Source organism: Typopeltis vanoorti, chromosome 15 (genome assembly GCF_054136105.1).
Source record: "Typopeltis vanoorti isolate ZY-2024b chromosome 15, IOZ_Tvanoo_1.0, whole genome shotgun sequence".
NCBI lineage: Eukaryota > Metazoa > Arthropoda > Arachnida > Uropygi > Thelyphonidae > Typopeltis > Typopeltis vanoorti.
Window position 1 is genome coordinate 74,684,896 of NC_143563.1, and position 21,306 is coordinate 74,706,201.

The following is a 21,306-nucleotide window of genomic DNA, read 5'->3' on the forward strand; positions in this document are numbered from 1 at the left end:
CTGTATTTTCAAAGCATACTGTATTTACTTTACTGAGACTTTGACAATGAAGAACTTCATTGTTGAAATCTCAATATGAATAATTAACTTTCTCTAACAAAAGTGTTGGAAATTGTCATTAAAAATTACATTTTCTCTCTTTATAGAATCCTATTAGTCTTATGACAAAGTGAAAAGATACCATTCTCCACACACTTGCATTGTTGTTTTTCAATTTTCCCATTTATTCATTTCTTAACACTGATGATAGTGAGACAAACAGGGGCAGCTCGTGCATAGGCACTGAGGAACTGTAGCACCCCCAATTTTTCTCGATATAAAAATATATTTATATTTGCTTGTAATATGCAAAGTGAGATGCGAGCTATTAATTCTGGGATGCAAATGCAGCACTGTCCGTCAAGTAGTTCCATCATCATCAAATTCCTGCCATGTACCCTCAAGGGGTGTACAGGATATGACAGTACTACATGAAAAAATTACATCATTACTAACTTCCTATCTACAATTTTCCTCCAAATCAGTCTGTTACTTGTCAAGACTCCAACATTATCAGATCTTATATTTCTATCGTCTAAGGCACTTTGTACCGTATCAATCCACCTATATCTTGGTCTTCCTCTGGGTCGTTTTCCTGCCAACCTGGCAGAGAGCACTTGTTTTGCTAATCTTTCCTCTCCCATTCTATTTAAGTGACCATACCACCTGAGATTAGCTCTGCTAATGCATTCCTGGATGCTGACAATGTCAAGTTCTTTCCTAATATCCTCATTTTTAATATGATATTGCCATTGATGCCATCTGTTCACGCCTCTAATCTTTCTCAGGACTCTCATATCTGCAGTCTCTAGTCTTTGGTCAAGTGTTTTAGTTCTGACCCAGCTCTCAGATCCATAAGTTAAAACTGGTTTGAACACTGTCTTGTATACAGCTAATTTAGTGTTCCGACTAATTTCTTTCTTATTCCATGTGAATTTATTCAATTGACTTCCCACCATACCAGCTTTGCTGATTCTGTTGTCTATTTCTATATTTAATTTACCATCTTCAGTAAAAATCGTGCCTAAGTAGCTGAAATGTTTTACTTGTTCCACAGGTTCTCCATTCACAACACAGTTGACATTTTCAATGATTCTGCCTATTTTCATTGTCTTTGTCTTTTTATTGCTGACCTTCATACCATATCTATTACAACAGCTATTCAATTTAGTCAGAGAATCTTGCAGACTTGTAGCAGATTTATTTAGAAGTATAACATCATCCGCATAAAGCAAAGAGCTGACATTAACATCTCCAATTTTGATATCAGGTTTAATACCACATTCCTTCATAATGTGATCCATATAGATAATGAATAACAGAGGGGATAATGTACATCCTTGTCTCACACCAGATTTAACATTAAACTATCTTCCTGTACTTCCTTCAATTCTAACTGCTGACTTACAACTCAAATAAAGACTAAGTATTGCTTGATATAATGCCCCATCGACACCATATAACTGCAGCGTATTGAATAGCTTCTCTCTTGGCACTTTGTCATATGCCTTTTCCAAATCGACAAAACTTAAATACAGATCTTTGTTATATTCCCATGCTTTCTCAACTATTTGTCGTAAAGTGAAGATCTGATCCTGACAGCCTCTATTTGGCCTGAATCCAGCTTGTTCTTCACCAAGCTTTTCTTCCACAATTCTTCTCAACTGTTTCTCAAGTATACTTGCGTAGATCTTGCCAGGAACACTCAGTAGGGAAATACCTCTGTAATTCTCACATTGTTTTATTTCCCTTTTTATATATGGGTACTATGAGAGCTCTACTCCAATCATCGGGAATTCGTCCCTCTGTCCAGGCTTTCTGAACTATGCAGTGCAGCCACTGTAAGACTTTTATACCACCATACTTCAGCATTTCTGGGCGAATATCATCTACTCCTGCTGCCTTTCCACATTTCAAGCCTTTGATGGCTTTTTCTACTTCAAGTATGGATATGTATTCCTGACTGCATGCCTGGTCAGTGTTTTTTTATCACTGTGCTGTCATCACTGCTTGTTTCATTTAGCAGTTTTTCAAAGTAATTACTCCATACTTCAAGGATATCTTTTTCTCCTGTTTTCATGTCACCTTTATCATCTCTAACTCCTTTTACAGCACTCTTTCCTCCATTCCTAAGCTTCTTCAACAACCTCCAGAATATTTTGCCACCTTCTTGATATTTATTTTCTATATTCTTGCCAAAGTCCTCCCATGACTTTTGTTTAGCTAGTTTTACACACTGTTTGGCTTTCCTACATTTGTCTCTGTATTCTGTAAAAGCTGACTTATTTGCCAGGAACTTTTGATATGCTTTCTTCTTTTCCTTCACTGCCTCTTTAACTTCCTATGTCCACCAGGGAGTTCTGATTTTTTTATCCTTGCACACAACCTCACCACATGCCTCTCTGGCAGAATCAATCAATGTTTTCTTCAGAGTTTGCCACTGAATCTCCAAGGTTTGATTCCTGTTCTCAAGTAGTTCCACTGATGTTTATATGCAGTTTGCGCCAGTAGAAGAGTGTTTCGTAGTACTTACTCCATCTCTTTAAATATTTGGACGTTACAATGTCCAAAAATTGTAAATCCATTCCTTTAATTACAATTAAAGGAATGGATTTTATTTTTAAGTAATTTTGAATTATACTGAACTGTATAATTTTATCGATAATAAACTATTTTTTCATGTTTATTTTTTTTTAAAATTTTTAACATAATTTTGATATTTTATCCAAACATGTATACACTGTACTTACAGTGTGTATGTATATTTCGAAAGTTGCAGCACCTCCACGATTTCAAGCCACGAGCCGCCACTGGAGACAAACCAAAATCTTGTATTCTTTTATCTTATGTTAATATTTTAATTGTGTGTTAGGTATACCAAAAACTGTATTCAATTTAAGATTCATAATGTATTCTGCTTATATGAATGGAATAAATAAAAATATTGAAAGGCTGTAAGAATGACAACATTAATACCAAAATAAGATAAATAGATATTGATGGACTTGTTGGCTGAGTAGGTAGTATCTCTGCTCTCTAACCAGCAGTTGTGTTCCAATCCCACTATGGTATGAATATTTGTTAGTCTTTTGGCATCGATGATTTTTTTTTTCTGCTACCAACATGAGGCAAACACCTAGCTTATTAGAAGCCTGAGGCAACTTGAAAAAATAGTAATATATTTGGTCTCTATAGCAAGTTTCTAGAATATCTAACATTTAGTCCATTGACTGGACTAAAATGTATAATAGGCTTATAACCTTTTGTGAACCAGACAGACCATTAAAAAAATATATTAAAATATAACTGCACAACCAACATTGGCAAAACTCTCAGTATGTTAAGAACACAATTCTGGAAAAGACTGAATTCTTATAAATCAGTAATACTGTTTCCATTCTCAAGCAGGGGTTAGTGAACAAAGCAGTCAGGAGCAGCAGTCTAGTTTTCTAGAACTTTATAATAATTTTTAATTACTTTTTCTCAACCCTTCAATTTATAGTTATTTCATGTTTGTGATTATACAAAAATCAGAAATGTTATGAAATTAATGTTAAAGTTTCTTTAATAACTGCACATCATATGTTTGATTTCATGAAATAATATGTCTAGGGATAATTATTATTTATGCCAATATTTTAGCTTGGTTACCAAAGCATTGCCACCAAAGATAAGAATATATACATGCTTGTCAGAGGAAGATGAACAACATACTCAGTGGTGCTAAATACCATAATTTTACAGTCTCCTAATTAACACACTAAGGAGAATGAGTACTGAATAAAAGTCTTGTCATTAGTCTTCCAGATTTTTGGTAGTGAGAAAATCATATTTAAATTGGAGAAATATTGTAGAGCTGTGGCAGATTCCAAGAAGGCATTCAAATTTACATCGTATGCTCAGTTGTATCAGCCTAATTATGATTGTACAGGGTTGTAATTGGGATTGTAGGACCATGCTACTCAGTATTCATTTCATTGTTTCTTCCATATGCAAGTGCCTATTTTTACCATCATTAGGCCTACTATGAAATGTGTGGTAACCAAGGTGAAATATTGACTTAATAATTATAATTTCGAGAGCCTCCATAGCTCAGTCAGTGCAGACAAAGCCCATTGGTTGAAAAGATCTGGGTTTGAATCCCATCTAGGATGAGAAGAACCTTTTATATGGATTTTTCAACTGAAGGTGAGTTAGCCAGTCTCATATGGAGATGACAAGGTTTTTCCTACAGAAACTCCAGTTTTTTTCATCTTAAAAAAAAAAAAAAACACATGGAAGAACACAGGGAGGATATACCATTAGGTGGTGTATGGTGGTAGGCCTGTGTTTGAAGAGCTCTAAAAACTAAGTTGTTTTTAAAAGCAATATTAGTTAAAAATTGTGTTAGAATTAGATTGTATTGTGGTGTCAATATAGTCTTTCTGCATGATAAGTTGCATAGTGTAACACATGGCACAGATGCAAAGCAGAACAATGGCATTCAAGGCATCATTATTTAAAGAATTCAACCAAAGGCAAATGGTTAGAGAGAGTGCCAAAATGCTATAAAAGCAATGGTCAGGTCACAGGATTGAAGCAGTGGACAGAAGAGAAAATACACATGCAAATGTCTGAGATGGCATAATGGCAGATAAGATTGAAACGGGTTAAAAGTCACATGACAGAGAGAGAGAGCAGAAGTGTTAATCGAAAGAATAGTAGCATGACAGATATAACGAATGAAGAGTTGGCTGTGATGATCGAGATAGCTTGGTTACACAGAGCTATCTCTGATACACAGAACGAAGCATCAGCTGCAACGAATGCAGAAACATCTGGTGAGTGGGTCAGTTGATATCTGAAAGAAGTGCAAGAAAAGAAAAATTAATGCTAGACTAAGAGAAAAGGAAAAATCAAGGAGCAAGTCTTGTAGAGCGATTCTATCAAAAGAGGTGCGATTGGTGAGAGATTGACAAAATCATACTTCCCAAGTGCAAAAATTAATGACGTTAGTAAGGCTATTAGAGCACAAAAGGAGAAAAGGATGCCATGAAAGAATTACTGGACATAGCAAAAGAAAAGAGTAAGAAAGTTAAGATAAAGAGTCTGTTGCTATAGTATAACAGAGTAGAGCTAAGGAGGAGGACAATAATAACGAATGACTCTATGCACAGGTTATGTAGGAGGAATAACATGGAGTTTGTGAATGTGTCGAGCAAGTAGCATGATGGGTGAAAGGACTAATACAAGAAGGATAGCTTGCATCTGAATGGATTTTGTGTTCAGAGTCTGGGAAAAGTGTTGTTGAATGAAGTGAAAGTGGATGTGCAAAATCAGGGAAACTAGAGCTTTTTTTAAGGGGGGGGGAGAGCTGTTCAGTGGAGATGCAGATATCAGTCAGTCAGTTGAGTGTAAGAGTACCACTAGTAACAAACCAGAATGGGATTGTTAATATAAAGATCAGGATAGCGGTAGGTATAAAGGGCTTCTGCACTTTATGTACACTAATGCCAGGAGTATTTGGAATAAGCAGGAGGAGTTTTTGGCATTGGTTAGTTCATCTTGGTAAAAGGCTGTTGGCATTAGCGAGACATTACTGACATAAGATTATATAGTTAGTGTGATAGAATATGAAGGATATCATGTGTTCAGGGAGGATTGCAAAAAAAAGAATGGGGGAGAAGTGTAACTCATGATAGCTGATGAACTGCAACCAAAGAAAGTAGAAGTTCAACTACATGCCAGTGAAAATAGCACATCTTAGGCTATCTGGTGTAAAACAGAGGCCAGCAGAATGTTTCTATAGACCGAGGGATGGAAAAGATGCTGGAGAGTATGCAACGGCAAATAACCTCAATGATTGGAGGGAAGGTAATTATTATGGGAGATTTCAACTATGGGAACATAGATTGGAAGGTGGAAAGGACACATGGGAGGAAGGAAATGGAATTTATGCAGTCACTAAGTAATAATTACTGAGATAGCATGTGATGGAATATACTAGTAGTTTGAGAGTGCTAGATCTAGTAATGGCATCTGAGAATTTGTCTAACCAATATAACCACGTTGCCACCAATTGGTGAGAGTATATGGGCTTGACTTGGGAAGTGGCTAAATGCGTGGAATTTTCAGTTAAGTGGGGGTATATGTGGAATTACGGGACTGGTAAGTATGACAAGTTTAGAAGATTGCTTGAATGCAGTGCCATGGCATTGTACTGATCCAAGCAGTGAAATGGATCAGTGCAATGTGAAAATGCGAGGGCTAGATGTTGATAGTGCATGGGAAGTGGTAAAGGAGTGTTTACCACTCCCCATGAAAAAGAAAAATTGTGGAGGGAATTCAAGGAGAAAGGTGACCAGCATGCACATGAGCAGTACAAAAGAAGATGTGGTAAGAAAGGCAAAAGCAGAGTACAAAAGGAAATTAACTGCAGGCCAAAGATAATCACAAACAGTTCTTTTGATATGCTGCAAGTAAACGGAAGAACATTTATGGCAGAATGATTTTAATGAATGCCGACGATAGGGAGATAACAGAATCGGTCGAAATAGTAGAATTACTAAGTGAACACTTTGCAAGAGTATATCATCCAGGTGGAGATACTGCAGTAACTAAAGAGGCAAAGACTTGTATTGGAACTGAGGTAAATGAAATGGAGGTGCATAGCATATTACAGAACTTTGATGTGAATACAGCTATGGGATTAGATAGTATACCAGCTCGAGTTTTACCTGAAGGTACTAGGGAATTGTAGGTGCCTTTGACCACATTGTTTAATCTATGCCTTGGCTCTGGGTTAGTCCCAAGAGGGTGGAAAGGTGCTGGACCAGAGAAGGCTCTGGTTATGTCCCAAAAATGGGTTCCTTGACTTCATCCATGTTCTAGGGGATTTATAAAGGGTTGAGTGGAGAGCCAGTAGGGAGTTACTTGTAATTTTCTCCAGTTCTTTTAGTGAAGCCTCCCTTCTTCATATATTTGGTGGGGCTATGTTGGAAAGCACTGGTAGCAATAACAGAGGGGTTTTTATTCAGCTATTAAGACATAAATTACTGAATAGTTTTTACAAGATTTATATGGAGGAAATTTTTCAGAACAGGTCTGGTGGTGGGAGAACTAGGGAAAGAAACAGAGCAAGAGCATAGTTAGAACTAGATTTTTTGCTTGGTGAGTAGTGAATGAGTGGAATAGGTTGCCAGAGTCTGTTATAGGTGTCATGACTGTGAATGAGTTCAAAGCAAAGCATGACAGATACTGTGCAAATGTTGGATAGTGCTTGGCATGATGTTTAGGACCTCCTTGATGAGTCTAAGGACTCTGCGATAGAGTGTAGATTATATTATGATAGACTATACTAGATCATAATAATAATAACACATGCAATTTACGGCTGACACACGTGGACAGGATTAACCACCCTATCATAAGCAGTATAAGGTTTCTAAGAAGCAAAGTTAATAGGTTGTTACAAACCTAATACAAAACAGAAGGTGATGATAATTACAATTTAGATAATATTATCCTTAGATTCCTTTTTCATTAAGCTTTTTCATGCATAACAATAAGCATCCATCAGATTAATAAGTGCATATACAACATAAAGAGTAGTATTATGACATTTAAGATAATCAATAAAAGTGCATATGCTATTCAATTTAATGACATACAGGAAATATATACATACTGCCATTCATCCAAGTCTAAAGACCTAACCCTAGAAATGTGGGAACCCAGATTTCTATGTATGCCAGAACACTCGATGCACATTAGAACACCAAGATTTAGACTAGCCCAATCTGGATCTGTTAAAAAAATAAATAAAATCTTAAAATTCTGTTATTAATTAAAATTATTAGTTAAAAATAAAATATACATTTATATTTATTTAAAATATTAAATCTACAAACACTTCTGTAGGACATGCTGTACCAATAACAACCAATCGGGCAGAGAGGCCAGGTTTCAATTCCATCCAGAACATGAGTAACACTAGCCAATCTCACAGGGAAGTGACAGAACTTTTCCTCCCAGAAACCTGATTCATCATCAAAGCCTGCTGTAACCTTCCATCAGAGCTAATGTACCCTTGATAGGTATACAGGATATTATGATAGGACAATATAATTAAGTTTGCATCATAACAAGTTTTCTACCAGCAATTTTTCCAACTTAATCTGTTATTTGTCAGGACACCAAAATCGTCAGATTTGATATTTTAACCTTCTCGGGCACTAACAACTGCACCAATTCCCTAGATCTTAATCATCCTGACATGAAACATCTGTTTCGTGGAAATATCTTCCCACATTCTATTTAAATATGTCTGCAAAACAGATGTTTCATGTCAGGATGACCTTAGATTAGCTTTATTCATTCATTCTTCAATGCTAACAATGTCAAGTCTATTATTTTCATTTTTAATGATTATCACTGATGCCATCTGCCTGATAATTTTTTTCTATGATAATTGCTTTCTAACCTAACCATCAGATCTGTTGTTGAAAATTATTTGTACACTGGATTATATACTGCTAATGTTTTGGTTAATTTTTCTCTTATTCCATATAAATTTATTAAATTGGCTCTGGACTTTGTTGATTCTGTTATCAAATTTAATTTGCATCTTCACTAAAAACCAGCTGACCAGGTTGGTCGAGTGGTTAGCGTATCCACTCTCCAGCCAAAAGACTGCAGGTTCGAATCCTGCAGTGGGCATGGATGTTTGCGATAGTCTGTGAAAATATTAGTGGTGGGCAGTAGATGATGTTGCTGTTTTTGGTGGATTGAGTGGTGAAGACAGAGTTGCAGAGTAGGTGTCCTCCCTCAATGAGTCTTTGGACTCCTTGGAGGTGTAACATCATCACGGGTATCAAAGATTTAGGCCTAGCATGGCCTGTTCCGGCCTTAGAAGTCATCGTTTAAGAGGACGTCCTAGTTTTCTTGTACTTTAAGGCTTGTTTTAGTAATCTTTGTTTGCATTCTTTGAACGTGTTCCATCCATTTATGTTTATATTTTTAAATTTTTTCTATTACTGGGTCTAGGTTTAATTCTTTCATAATTTCTTCGTTTCTTTTGTGATCAAATAGGGTATACTTTGCAGTTTTTCTCATAAACTTCATTTCTGCTGTTATTAATCTTTGTCTTTTTGTTTTATTGTCCAGATTTCGCTTCCATACATTAAAACTGGTAGAGCTAAGGTATAGTATACTTTTAGTCTGGTTTGCTTTTGAACTAGGTTTGGTTTAAATATAGAGTTAATTACACCTGTTATTTTTAGATAATTTGCAATTTTTACGTTTATATCTTTTTCATATGTGATCATACATCCTAGGTAGTTATATTAATTCACCTGTTCTAAGATCTTGTTATCTATTACTATTTTAGTTCTTGCTGGATCTTGTCCTTTAAAGGCCATAATCTTTGGCTATCTCATTTAGATCTAAAATAGCTTTCTGTAAGTTATCTTCAGGAATTTAATACCTTGATGTAAATTTTTATTCCATTTTATTATTATTTCATTTAAGTAAATATTAAAAAGAGTTGCTGAGAGGGGACATCCCTGTCGGATCCTATGGTTTATCTCTCTCTTATATGATAGCTCGTGATTAATCTTATTTGTATTTGATTATTTTCATATATACTTGTGATAGCTTTTAGGATATTATTTGGTATTTGTCTTTCTTTTAATATGTTAAATAATTTATTTCTTTTAACTTTGTCAAATGCTTTTTCAAAGTTAATAAATGCAATATGTATTTCTAAATTTTAGGCAAAAGGCTGGGTCTATACATGATCGTCCTTTTCTAAATCCATTCTGTACTTCTAAAATAAAGTTTTCAGAATATTTCATTCGTTTACTATTTAAGATTCTGCTATATATTTTGTAACAGGAATTTAGTATACTGATATCGCTATAGTTTTTAGAGTCATCTCTGTTACCTTTTTTAAAGAAAGGAATCACAATTGCTTTTTTCCATTCTGTTGGGGGGATACCAGTTGAATAAATTTTATTTAAAAAATAATAAGAGTCTTTCTTTTAGTGTTGTTCTTGCGTATTTATATAGTTCTGAACCTAGCTTATCTTCTCCAGGTGATTTTCCATTTCTTGTTTCTTTCAGGCTGATTTCTAATTCTTCTTTAGTTATTTCCTTTTCATTTTTGTTAATTGTTTTCCAGTTGTCTTTTTTTAAAATATTTGTCTGTCCACAATTCTGTGCAGTAATTTAGAAATTCTTCTAATTTCAATTCGGTGTTTAATTTTATGTTTTCTTTGGTATCTGCATTTAAGTGTTTCAAAATCTTATACACATTAGGTCTTATTTAATATAAATCATGTTCTAAATTAGAAACGAATTTGTTCCATGATTCTCTTTTAACTATGGCTCTTATTCTTTTATATTCTATTTCATCTTATAATCTTTTACTGCTTAACCATTTGTGATAAGCTTCTTTTTTTCTTTTTGATTATTTCTTTGATTGTATCATCCCAGATCTTCAGTTTTTTCCCTTTTATTGAATTTTTTGGCCTTTCCTAAGCTTTCATTTGCTGCTGCATTTAGTATCATTTTTATATTAAGCCATTCTATTTCTGCATTTTGTTTTATTTTTATCTAAATATTGGTTAATTCTTTGTTCATATAGCCATTGTACATTTGTGTCATTCAATAGTCTAGTTTTATAAACAAATGTTTCAAATTTTCATTATGTTCTTGTAGCCATTTAGGTGTTAATCTTAATTTTATTTTAACAAGGAAGTGGTCACTGCTTATTTCATATCCTCTGTGAACTCTAACATCTAGTGAAAATTTTGATGTCTTTTCATTTAATATAAAATAATCTAATATTGATTTCCATCCTCTTGCGGCCCAAGTATATTTATGTATGTCTTTATGTTTATAGAAGGAATTTATTATTTTTAGGTTATTATAAACTACAAAATCAATCAATTTTTTACCGTTCCTGTTTAGAGTATGTTCTCCATGTATTCCTATATTATTATTGATTTTCGTGTTTCCAATTCTTGCATTTAAGTCTCCTGCTAAAATTACGTAATCATATTTATTTATTTTATTATATATGTTTTGTAACTGATTATAAAAATCAATATTATCCTGTTCTCTTCCTTCTTCTGGGGCATATAAACCAATTATTGTTAAATAGCCTCTATTTTTAATCTAGCTTCTATTATTCTTTCATTCCATAATTGATAATGTTTTGAAAGGGAGTTATGAATCCAAATCATTGTGCTGCTTGTGCTCTTTGGTCTCTGTCAACTCCATTGTGTATCACATTAAAATTTTCAGCTCTCATAGTTCCTTTTAATTTCTTTTTTGTTTCAGTGATTACTGCTATTTTAAAATTTCTTTCATTTAATAGTTGGTCTAATTCTATTTCTTTATATGCTATGTCTCTTACATTCCAGTTTGCTATGTGTATTATATTTTGTCGTTTTCATTTTTGTTTTACCTTTTCCATTCCAGAGTCGTTTTCCATAGATTCAATCCGATTATCTCTTTTTCTGTCAGCTTACAAGTAGAATTATGTTCTCCATGTCAGGGGACTAACCTGACGATGGAATAGTTCAGTGGTAGGGCTGCTACCTTAAGGCTTGTGAACTAGCCTTCTTCCAAATTTAAACCCATAGGAGGAATAGGGTATATTGAAGGGGGAAAGAGTAATTATAGTAGAATTATAATAATTTATAGAGCATAGTTGTAAGGCCAGAACTGAAAAGACCCCATGAACCTCAAGTACTCTAATAGCATAAGGGTCATAAAATAAGAAGAGTTGGCTGATAAGGCCTTATAGGAAAGATTAAAGTGAGTGGATCTTCCTAAAGTAGAAGAAGAGGATAGGTCCATGGGAGTGCTACTTCCCTTACAATCAAATTGATTGCCCTATTGGTCCACGAGTCCTTATTCAGTATATTCGGACCACCCACCATATACACACACACATGGTGGGCTCCCCTATCCGCCACCAAGGGGACATGCTCTCTCTAGGGGTTACAGGGTCCCCCCGAGAGAGGTGTAACATAATAATAATAATAAAATTGATATATCATTGAAATTTTTTTTATTATTATTATTACTCAAGACCCCATGGAGTCAAAGACTCATCTGGAAGGTCCTTTTATCATACACACAGCTCATCATACCGTGCTTTAAACAACTCAAATTCTCTGGAGACACCACACTCTCAGGCAAAGCATTCCAATCATTCACAACTCTGCATGAAAAAAAACCTGCTTTTCACTGCCCTACTCACACCCTCTGATTTTCCCCTGATCTCCCACTATTTTCTGCAGAACCTCTCCAGCACTGATCCTATAACAACCCCTTAGTAACTTGTAGGTCTCTATCATATCTCCCCCTCTTCCTCCTGTCCACCAGACTCTGCAAGTTGCATCTTCTCAATCTTTCCTCATACTCGACATTCCAGAAGTTAGAAACTACCTTAGTCAGTCGCCTCTGGATCCTTTCCAACATCTCTTCGTCCTTCTGAAAACCAGGTGACCAAATCTGGGCACAATAGTCCATATCTGGCCTAATCAAAGCTTTATACACAATAAAACAAGAATCCTCCTTACTTCTACAAGTCAGTGTCTTCCGCATCATTCCCAGACGCCTTTGTGTTGTCTTTACAATTTTGGCTGTGTCCCCTAAATTTCAGCTCCTTATCCACTATCATCCCCCAGGTCTCTTATTTCCTCCACCTCTGACAATATATCCTCACCAAGGATAAATTCTGTATCCCATCTCTGTTTCCCAAACTTTAAAACCCTACATTTTGCAACATTGAACTCGTATCCCCACTCCCATGCCCAATCACTCAATCCCTTCTGTAAGACCACAACATTCTCCTTACTCTTCATCATCAGCAAACAACTGAACATCTCCATCCAAATCTTTGCCAATATCATTAATATACAAATTACACAGTAATAGGGCTAAAACAGACCCCCGAGGCACACCACTAGGGGCTTTCCTTTTCCTGGATATCGCTCCCCCATACACAACTTGTTGATACCTATCAGATTGCCAGTCTCCAATCCAATGCACTAATCTAATATCCAACCCCATCCACTCTAGTTTGACTATCAACTTATCATGCAGTAATCTATCAAAAGCCTTTGTGAAATCAAAGTATATTACTGTGTATCCTTCTCCTCTGTCCATGGAAGCACTTTATTGTAATAAGTAAGTATATTACTAAAACATGACCTCCCTTTAGCAAATCCATGCTGTCCATCAAAGATAATACCATTATTATCAACCTAACTCTGGATCCTAGTTCTCACAAGCTTCTCCAACAACACCTGTCACACAGATAGGCCTATAGTTTGATGCTTGAGTTCTATCACCTCCTTTATGAAGTGGCACAATCTTGCCTTCCTTCCACTCCTTAGGAACTTGACCCAGTGCTAGACTCGTATTAAAAAAATATGGCAAGGCCGGTGTCAACTCCCTAACACATTCCTTCAGAATACGTAGTGATATATTATCAAGTCCCACAGCTTTATTAACATCTAGTTTACTCAACTCCCCATACACCTCTTGCTCACTTACAGTCAGTCTCTCCTCCCCAACATCAACTGCTCTCAATCTCTCCATTAAGTCACATTCACAAGATTGAAAGATCTTTATGAACTGCTCGTTAAGTATCTCCACAACATCTTCTGCAACAGCTGTCTTTATATCATTTTCTCCAATCAATGTCATCTTTCCATAATCATTCTTTCTTTTGCTGGCTACATATCGAAAGAACTCCTTAGGATTCTTTCTGGATTCATTAGCTAACTGCTGTTCATACCTCACTTCTGCTACCCTTACCAATCAAGTCACCCGCCTGCCTGGTCTTTGTAATCCTCATGGAATTGGTTATTTCCACTCCTCTTATGCTGCCTCCATAATGCCCTTTTTCTCTGTATCGCATGCTTAATCTATTTATGCATCCATTTCACACCTACCTTATTTAACCTTCTCACCCTTGGAATACATTTACATACTGCATCTACTAGATAGTTCTCGAAAACCCCCCAAGATGCATTGATCTCTTTTCCAGCTAACTCCTCATTCCATGCTACATTCGCAAGCTGTCTCCTGAGCTCTTCATAATCACTCCCGTTGTAGTTCCACATATACCCTTTTTTCACTGTGGTCCTTACACTGTTGGCAACCACCTAGGTAATCACTTCATGGTCACTTTCACCAATTGGTGGGTGATTTGACACCTCATTTATAATTACATCCTCTGATGAGATGACCAAATCCAAGACCCTCAAATCCTCACGTGCCCTCTGTTACATACTGTCTGAGGTAGTTATCCCTCAAAAACTCAAGAATCTCATTTTCTTTACTTCCAGTTGCTATCTCATCATTCCAGCCTATATTGCTATAATTAAAATCACTATAATGATCACCCTCTTCTTATTTGCTTGACTAATCTGATTATACATTTCATTATCACCACCACCATCCACATTACCTGGTCTATAACAACATCCAACCAAGTATTTCATTCCATTCACCTGTATCTCACACCATACTGCCTCAAAACCACTGGCACTATTTCCCTCTTGTATGGACTTCTCTATCATCAAAGCACTCCATCCTCCCTTTTTACCCCTTCTATCCTCACAAAACACATCATACCCTACTATCTCTATTCCTGTCAGGATGCTGTCTTCATCTAACCATGTCTCACTTATTCCAACAATTTTTGGGTGAACAGACTCAATTAGTGCAACCATTTCATCTGCCTTGTTTCTTACACTTCTAGCATTTGTATACAAACACAACAGCTTATTCCTGGATCTACAGCTTATTCCACTGATACCACTCATTCGATGTGATCTCTCCATGCTCAACTGGGGCTATTTCCCTTTCTGCTTATTCATTTTAGAATCCTCTTCAATTCCAACTGTTTTCTCTTGACCCCAGGTCATCCCATTCCTTTCTACACATGCTTTCACATCCTCTTGGAGCATCTGCCTTTCTCCCACTGTGTACTCCTGTCCATCCCGAGCCTCCTCGTGTCCCTGTTTCTCTTGCACACCCATGCCACTCACATCCTCATTCATAACCACCTCTTCAATCTCTCCTGCTCTTTCACATCACTCCCCACTTGATCTGATTCATTCTCTGTACTTACTTCTCTACCCTCCAGTAGCAGTCTCTCCAAGCGACTCACACCATAACCACTCAAATGCAGTCCATCTCTCTTACATAGTTCACTTCGTCCTTCAAACTCATTTCACACATTAACAAACTGTACTCCTTTTGCCTCACATTTCAGCTAACATATCATTCATAATCTCTGCTTCATCTCACCACTGTCATACAGGCAACATGCTTACTACCCTTCCTGTCATACTATTCTCTTTTATTTGTCTAAGCAGCTTCCTGATATCCATTTTGACGTGCTCTTTGTCCTCTGTCAAGTCATTCATACCTATTAAAATCATCAACGCCTCGCTCGCTCCCTCCTCATATCCAATGCTTCAATCACTCTACTCATTTTACCACCTGGAAAACATACCTTGTGCATCCTCTCATCCAGCACACCTTTAATAATGGAGTCACCATACAATGCCACAATGTGGGTGCACGGCTTATAATCTTTGTATCCCAAAATGCATAACTTTACATTTTTCCACATTAAATTGACCTCCATTCAGCCTATTTAAATCATCCTGCAAGCTGTCTATATTACCTCTATTAACTATTACTTCACCTTACCCAACTTGACTTCATCATCAGCAAACAACTAGATATCTTCTTCCAAATTATTTCCTATATCATTTATGTCCATATTAAATAGAATTGGTCCAAACACAGAGACCTGCAGCACACTACTAGTCAATTGCCTTCACATGGATTCTGTTCCTCCATATACTACTGTCTGGTATCTGTCCATCAGTCACTCTTTTATATTTAGTACAATTTCTTTCTAAATTTGTAATCAATTTACAAAGACATACTGGCCAACAGTACTATGAAAATTTAAATATGCAGAAAATTCATCAATCAAAACACAAAACAAACCACGTACCAAAAAATCCCACAAAGTTTAAAATAAAATTAATGATGAATTGAAACTGGTAATTAGTTTACGGAATTAACAACGCATATAAAGTATATTAATTAAAGGTAATTTTAATGAATAAATTCTATATTTCGGCAACGTCATGTTGCCATCTTCAGGAACATAAAGATATGGTATGTGCACGCAGGCACTAACAAAAGCACATGAGGAAGAAGGCAAGAAACTAATATTGTTCCTAAAGTCCTAATGGTGCCCTCTGGTGGGCTAATTTGGTTGTCTTGGCAGTTGGGCTGAAGTTCTCATAATATAAGTCTCCCAAATTTGGGGTAGTTTCATGCACCCAAATTTGTTGAGGTTAGGAACATTTTTTAGAGCTGCTGATGATTCCTTGAATAATCTTTTGTATTTAAACTTGCTGCAGTGTATTATTTTTGTTTTCTTCCAACGAATTCTATGGTGGGGTATCTAAGACATGGTCTGCCAGCCCAGAGCAGCTGTACTGGTGAAACCGGATGTAGTCTTTGTGTTCTGAAATCCTGATATTTGCTGTTCTGCCTGTTTGGCCAAAGTAGGACAATTTGCAGCTGCAAGGGACCTGGTATACACCAGGTAGGCCTAGGGGAAGTGGTTGGTCTTTGGTAGAGCGGATAAGGGATGCCAACTTTTTATATGGTCTATAACAAGAAGTAAGGTCATATTTTTTGAGGATATTAGTTATTTTATCAGAGGTGCCCTGGATGTAGGGGATGGTGATAGATTTGGTGTAATCTTTATTGTGGAGGGGGGGGGGGGGGTTGTGGTTTACTGGTTTTAGTATTTTTTGGATTTTTTTGGGGTTATAGCCATTGGCTAAGAAAGTGTTGAGGATGTGGTTTAGTTCAGTAGTTAGGGCCTTGTCATCTGAGCAGATTAATTTTGCCTGTTATATAGCGTTTTTATAACCCCATATTGTTGTGGGGGGGGGGATTGCTGGTGAATGTATCTGCCAGTATGGGTGGGTTTTCTGTAAACAGAGAAAACCAACGATCCATCAAGCTGGCGAGTGATTAAAGTGTCTAGGAAGGGGAGGGTGTTGTTTTCCTCTTTTTCTAAGGTGAACTGGACTCTGGGGTGTTGGTTGTTTAAGTGTGTTAGGAAGGAGTGGAGTGTGTCTGAGCCATGTGGTCAAATAGCGAACACATCATCCACGTAACGAAGCCAAATAGTGGGTTTTTGTGGGGCGTAGTTTAAGGCTTTCTCTTCAAAGGTCTCCATAAAGAAACTGGCTAAGGGTGGGGAAAGTGGTGAACCCATGGCTGTCCCCTCTATCTGTTTGTAGAACTTTCCTTGCCAAACGAAATAACCTGAGTTCATTGTGAACTGAAATAGGGCTGAGATATCGGGAGGAAACTTGGCTTGGATGAGCTCTAGGGTTTCTTTGAGTGGGACATTAGTGAATAGGGAAGAGACGTCAAAACCGACCATTATGTCAGTGTGTTGGAATGAGAGGTTTTCTATACTGGCTTTAAAGAGGGCTGAGTTTTTTTTATGTGTGATGGTGTGTTGCCAGTATAGCGTGTCAGCGTTTTGGCTAAATGTTTGGCTAATTTATATGTGGGAGAATCAATGCCATCCACTATGGGACGTAATGGCACATTTTGTTTATGTATTTTTGGGAGTCCATATAATCGTGGGGGTCAAGAGTTATAAGGTCTTAGTTTGCTAGTGACTCCCACAGGCCAAGAAGTGACTTTCTTAAGGAGTCTGTGGAGAGTTCTAATCTGAGAGCTGGTAGGATTATATTCAATAGGGAGGTAAGTAGTACGGTCTAGTACTAAAGCATTAAGCTTACCTTTGTAGTCCTTTTGATTGAGCACCACAGCGGCGTTTCCCTTATCCGCTTTGGTGATTACTATTTTTTTGTTATTCTTCATTTCTTGTAGGGCTGCATATTCGTCATTGGATAAGTTGGTTTTTGGTGGTTTGGCTTTAATGAGAACACTGACTGCATCCACTCTGACGTTGTTGGCGATATGGTTAGGAAGGTTGTGAATCCCACATTCTATTTGGATCATAATTTCCAAATAGAAATTCCAAAAACCAACTTATCCAAAGATGAATATGCAGCCCTACAAGAAATGAAGAATAACAAAAAAATAGTAATCACCAAAGCGGATAAGGGAAATGCCACTGTGGTGCTCAATCAAAAGGACTACAAAGGTAAGCTTAGTGCTTTAGTACTAAACCATACTACTTACCACCCTACTGAATATAATCCTACCAGCTCTCAGATTAGAACTCTCCACAGACTCCTTAAGAAAGTCACTTCTTGGCCTGTGGAAGTCACTAACAAACTAATACCTTATAACTCTAGACCCCCCCCCCCCCGATTATATGGGCTCCCAAAAATACATAAACAAAATGTGACATTACGTCCCATAGTGGGATGGCATTGATTCCCCCACATATAAATTAGCCAAACATTTAGCCAAAACGCTCACACACTATACTGGCAATACACCATCACACATAAAAAAAAACTCAGCCCACTTTAAAGCCAGTATAGAAAACCTCTCACTCCAACACACTGACATAATGGTCAGTTTTGACGTCTCCTCCCTATTCACTAATGTCCCATTCAAAGAAACCCTAGAGCTCATCCAAGCCAAGTTTCCTCCCGATATCTCAGCCCTATTTCAGTTCACAATGAACTCGGGCTATTTCGTTTGGCAAGGAAAGTTCTACAAACAGATAGAGGGGACAGCCATGGGTTCACCACTTTCCCCACCCTTGGCCAATTTCTTTAGGGAGACCTTTGAAGAGAAAGCCTTAAACTCTGCCCCACAAAAACCCACTATTTGGCTTCGTTACGTGGATGATGTGTTCGCTATTTGACCACATGGCTCAGACACACTCCACTCCTTCCTAACACACTTAACCAACACCCCAGAGTCCAGTTCACCTTAGAAAAAGAGGAAAACAACACCCTCCTCTTCCTAGACACTTTAATCACTTGCCAGCTTGATGGATCTTTGGTTTTCTCTGTTTACAGAAAACCCACCCATACTGGCAGATACATTCACCAGCAATCCCCCCCCCCCCTCATAACAATATGGGGTTATAAAAACACTATATAACAGGGCAAAATTAATCTGCTCAGATGACGAGGCCCTAACTACTGAACTAAACCACATCCTCAACACTTTCTTAGCCAATGACTAAAATTCAAAAAATACTAAAACCAGTAAACCACAATCCTCCTCCCCCCCTCCACCAAATCTATCATCATCCACTACATCCAGGGCACCTCTCAGAAAATAACCAATATCCTCAAAAAATATGACCTTACTTCTTGTTACAGACCATATAAAAAGTTGGCATCCCTTATCCGCTCTACCAAAGACCAACCACTTCCCCTAGACCTACCTGGTGTATACCAGGTCCCTTGCAGCTGCAAATTGTCCTACTTTGGCCAAACAGGCAGAACAGCAAATATCAGGATTTCAGAACACAAAGACTACATCCGGTTTCACCAGTACAGCCGCTCTGGGCTGGCAGACCATGCCTTAGATACCCACCATAGAATTCGTTGGAAGAAAACAAAAATAACACACCGCAGCAAGTTTAAATACAAAAGATTATTCAAGGAATCATCAGCAGCTCTAAAAAAAACGTTCCTAACCTCAACAAATTTGGATGCATGAAACTACCCCAATGGAAGACTTACATTATGAGAACTTCAGCCCAACTGCCAAGACAACCAAATTAGCCCGCCAGAGGTCACCATTAGGACTTTAGGAACAATATTAGTTTCTTGCTTTCTTCCTCATTTGCTATTGTTAGTGCCTGCGTGCACATACCATATCTTTATGTTCCTGAAGATGGCAACGTGACGTTGCCGAAATATAGAAGTTATTCATTAAAGTTACCTTTAATTAATATACTTTATATGCGTTGTTAATTCCATAAACTAATTACCAGTTATGTATGACCAACGTATAAGCCTTGCTACTAGAATGATGAATTTAAATGATAAATCATTGATAAGTAATTCAAAAAAGTTTCAGCATATAAAATGTAAATTATATACAACATGGAAGCAATCATTTTTATCTACATTTACTTGTCAAGTTATCTAGGTGCTGTGTTGGCGAACTAAATAAACTTCATACTGATGCAAATCTTTAGAGCCTTACTGGTGCTTAGTACTTAAATTCATTTAAATACTTTTTAGTTTTTATATAATGTGAAGGGTCTTTTGTATTGATATATAGGATAACAGAATACTTACTGGGTGCATCACAGTCCACACAGTGAGTATTTCCAGGTATGCTCATTCTGATAGCTTGTATTGATGCAGCATCAACCAATGTAGCTATCTAAAATTGTAACAGAATAAAAAAGAATAAATAAATAAATAAATAAAAAACAGTGCTACATATGTTTATGAATTTACAAGAATGAATTAATATTTTATCTACACACACATAGATGTTATAATGTAATCTGTTTGTATTTGTCATTAATCTGTTCTGAAAGACTAGAAGTCTTCCTTTTTCAAACAACAATAGTATAATAAATTTAGTTTAATCCTTTATCCAAGTGTGAGCAAACAAAGTTTGCGCCTGAAACTATCTTCAGGACTGGAGTAAGGTAGTACAACACCGGGCAACTCGTAGCAAAGGTGGACCAAGCTAACATCACTCCCATCTCAGTATCTCCCATAATGCAAAACACATCTCCTTGCAGATATGTCTAATGTTATGTATTAAGGGAAGGGCCACTACCCAGACTAGTTTCGACCTTTATTGAGGTCTCTTCAGTGGGAGCCAGGCCAAGAAGTGGAGATACCAGGTAGAAGCAATGGCGAGGTCATCTTCACCTATAGGAGTTGCCAAAAGGTGTGTCACCTTCATATTAAATTACTCTGGATTTAGAGAAAGATGTTGAAAATTTATTTTTCACTTGGTTAGAATATAACAAATTTAGTTTAATCCTTTATCCAAGTGTGAGCAAACAAAGTTTGCACCTGAAAATATGTTCAGGACTGAGGTAAAGTAGTACAACACCGAGCAACTTGTAGCAAAGGTAGACCAAGCTAACATCACTCCTATCTCAGTATCTCCCATAATGCAAAACACATCTCCTTGCAGATATGTATAATGTTATGCATTAAGGGAAGGACCACTACCCAGACTAGTTTTGACCTTTATTGAGGTCTCTTCAGTGGGAGTCAGGCCCCAAAGTGGTGTTTTGCA

The 21,306-nt window shown here is 36.9% G+C and overlaps 1 protein-coding gene across 3 annotated transcripts in view; it reads right to left on the minus strand.

Annotated features, from left to right (window-relative positions):
• LOC150098898 (centaurin-gamma-1A-like) overlaps positions 1-21,306 on the minus strand; it is a 273,420-nt gene that overhangs the window by 55,458 nt on the left and 196,656 nt on the right. For all 3 annotated transcript variants that reach the window (XM_090404607.1, XM_090404608.1, XM_090404609.1), the window contains exons 15-16: positions 20,340-20,427; positions 7,706-7,823 (exon numbers count right to left, since the gene is read on the minus strand). In XM_090404607.1, coding sequence (XP_090260733.1) covers positions 7,706-7,823; positions 20,340-20,427 — 206 coding nt within the window. The remainder of the gene's footprint in view (positions 1-7,705; positions 7,824-20,339; positions 20,428-21,306) is intronic.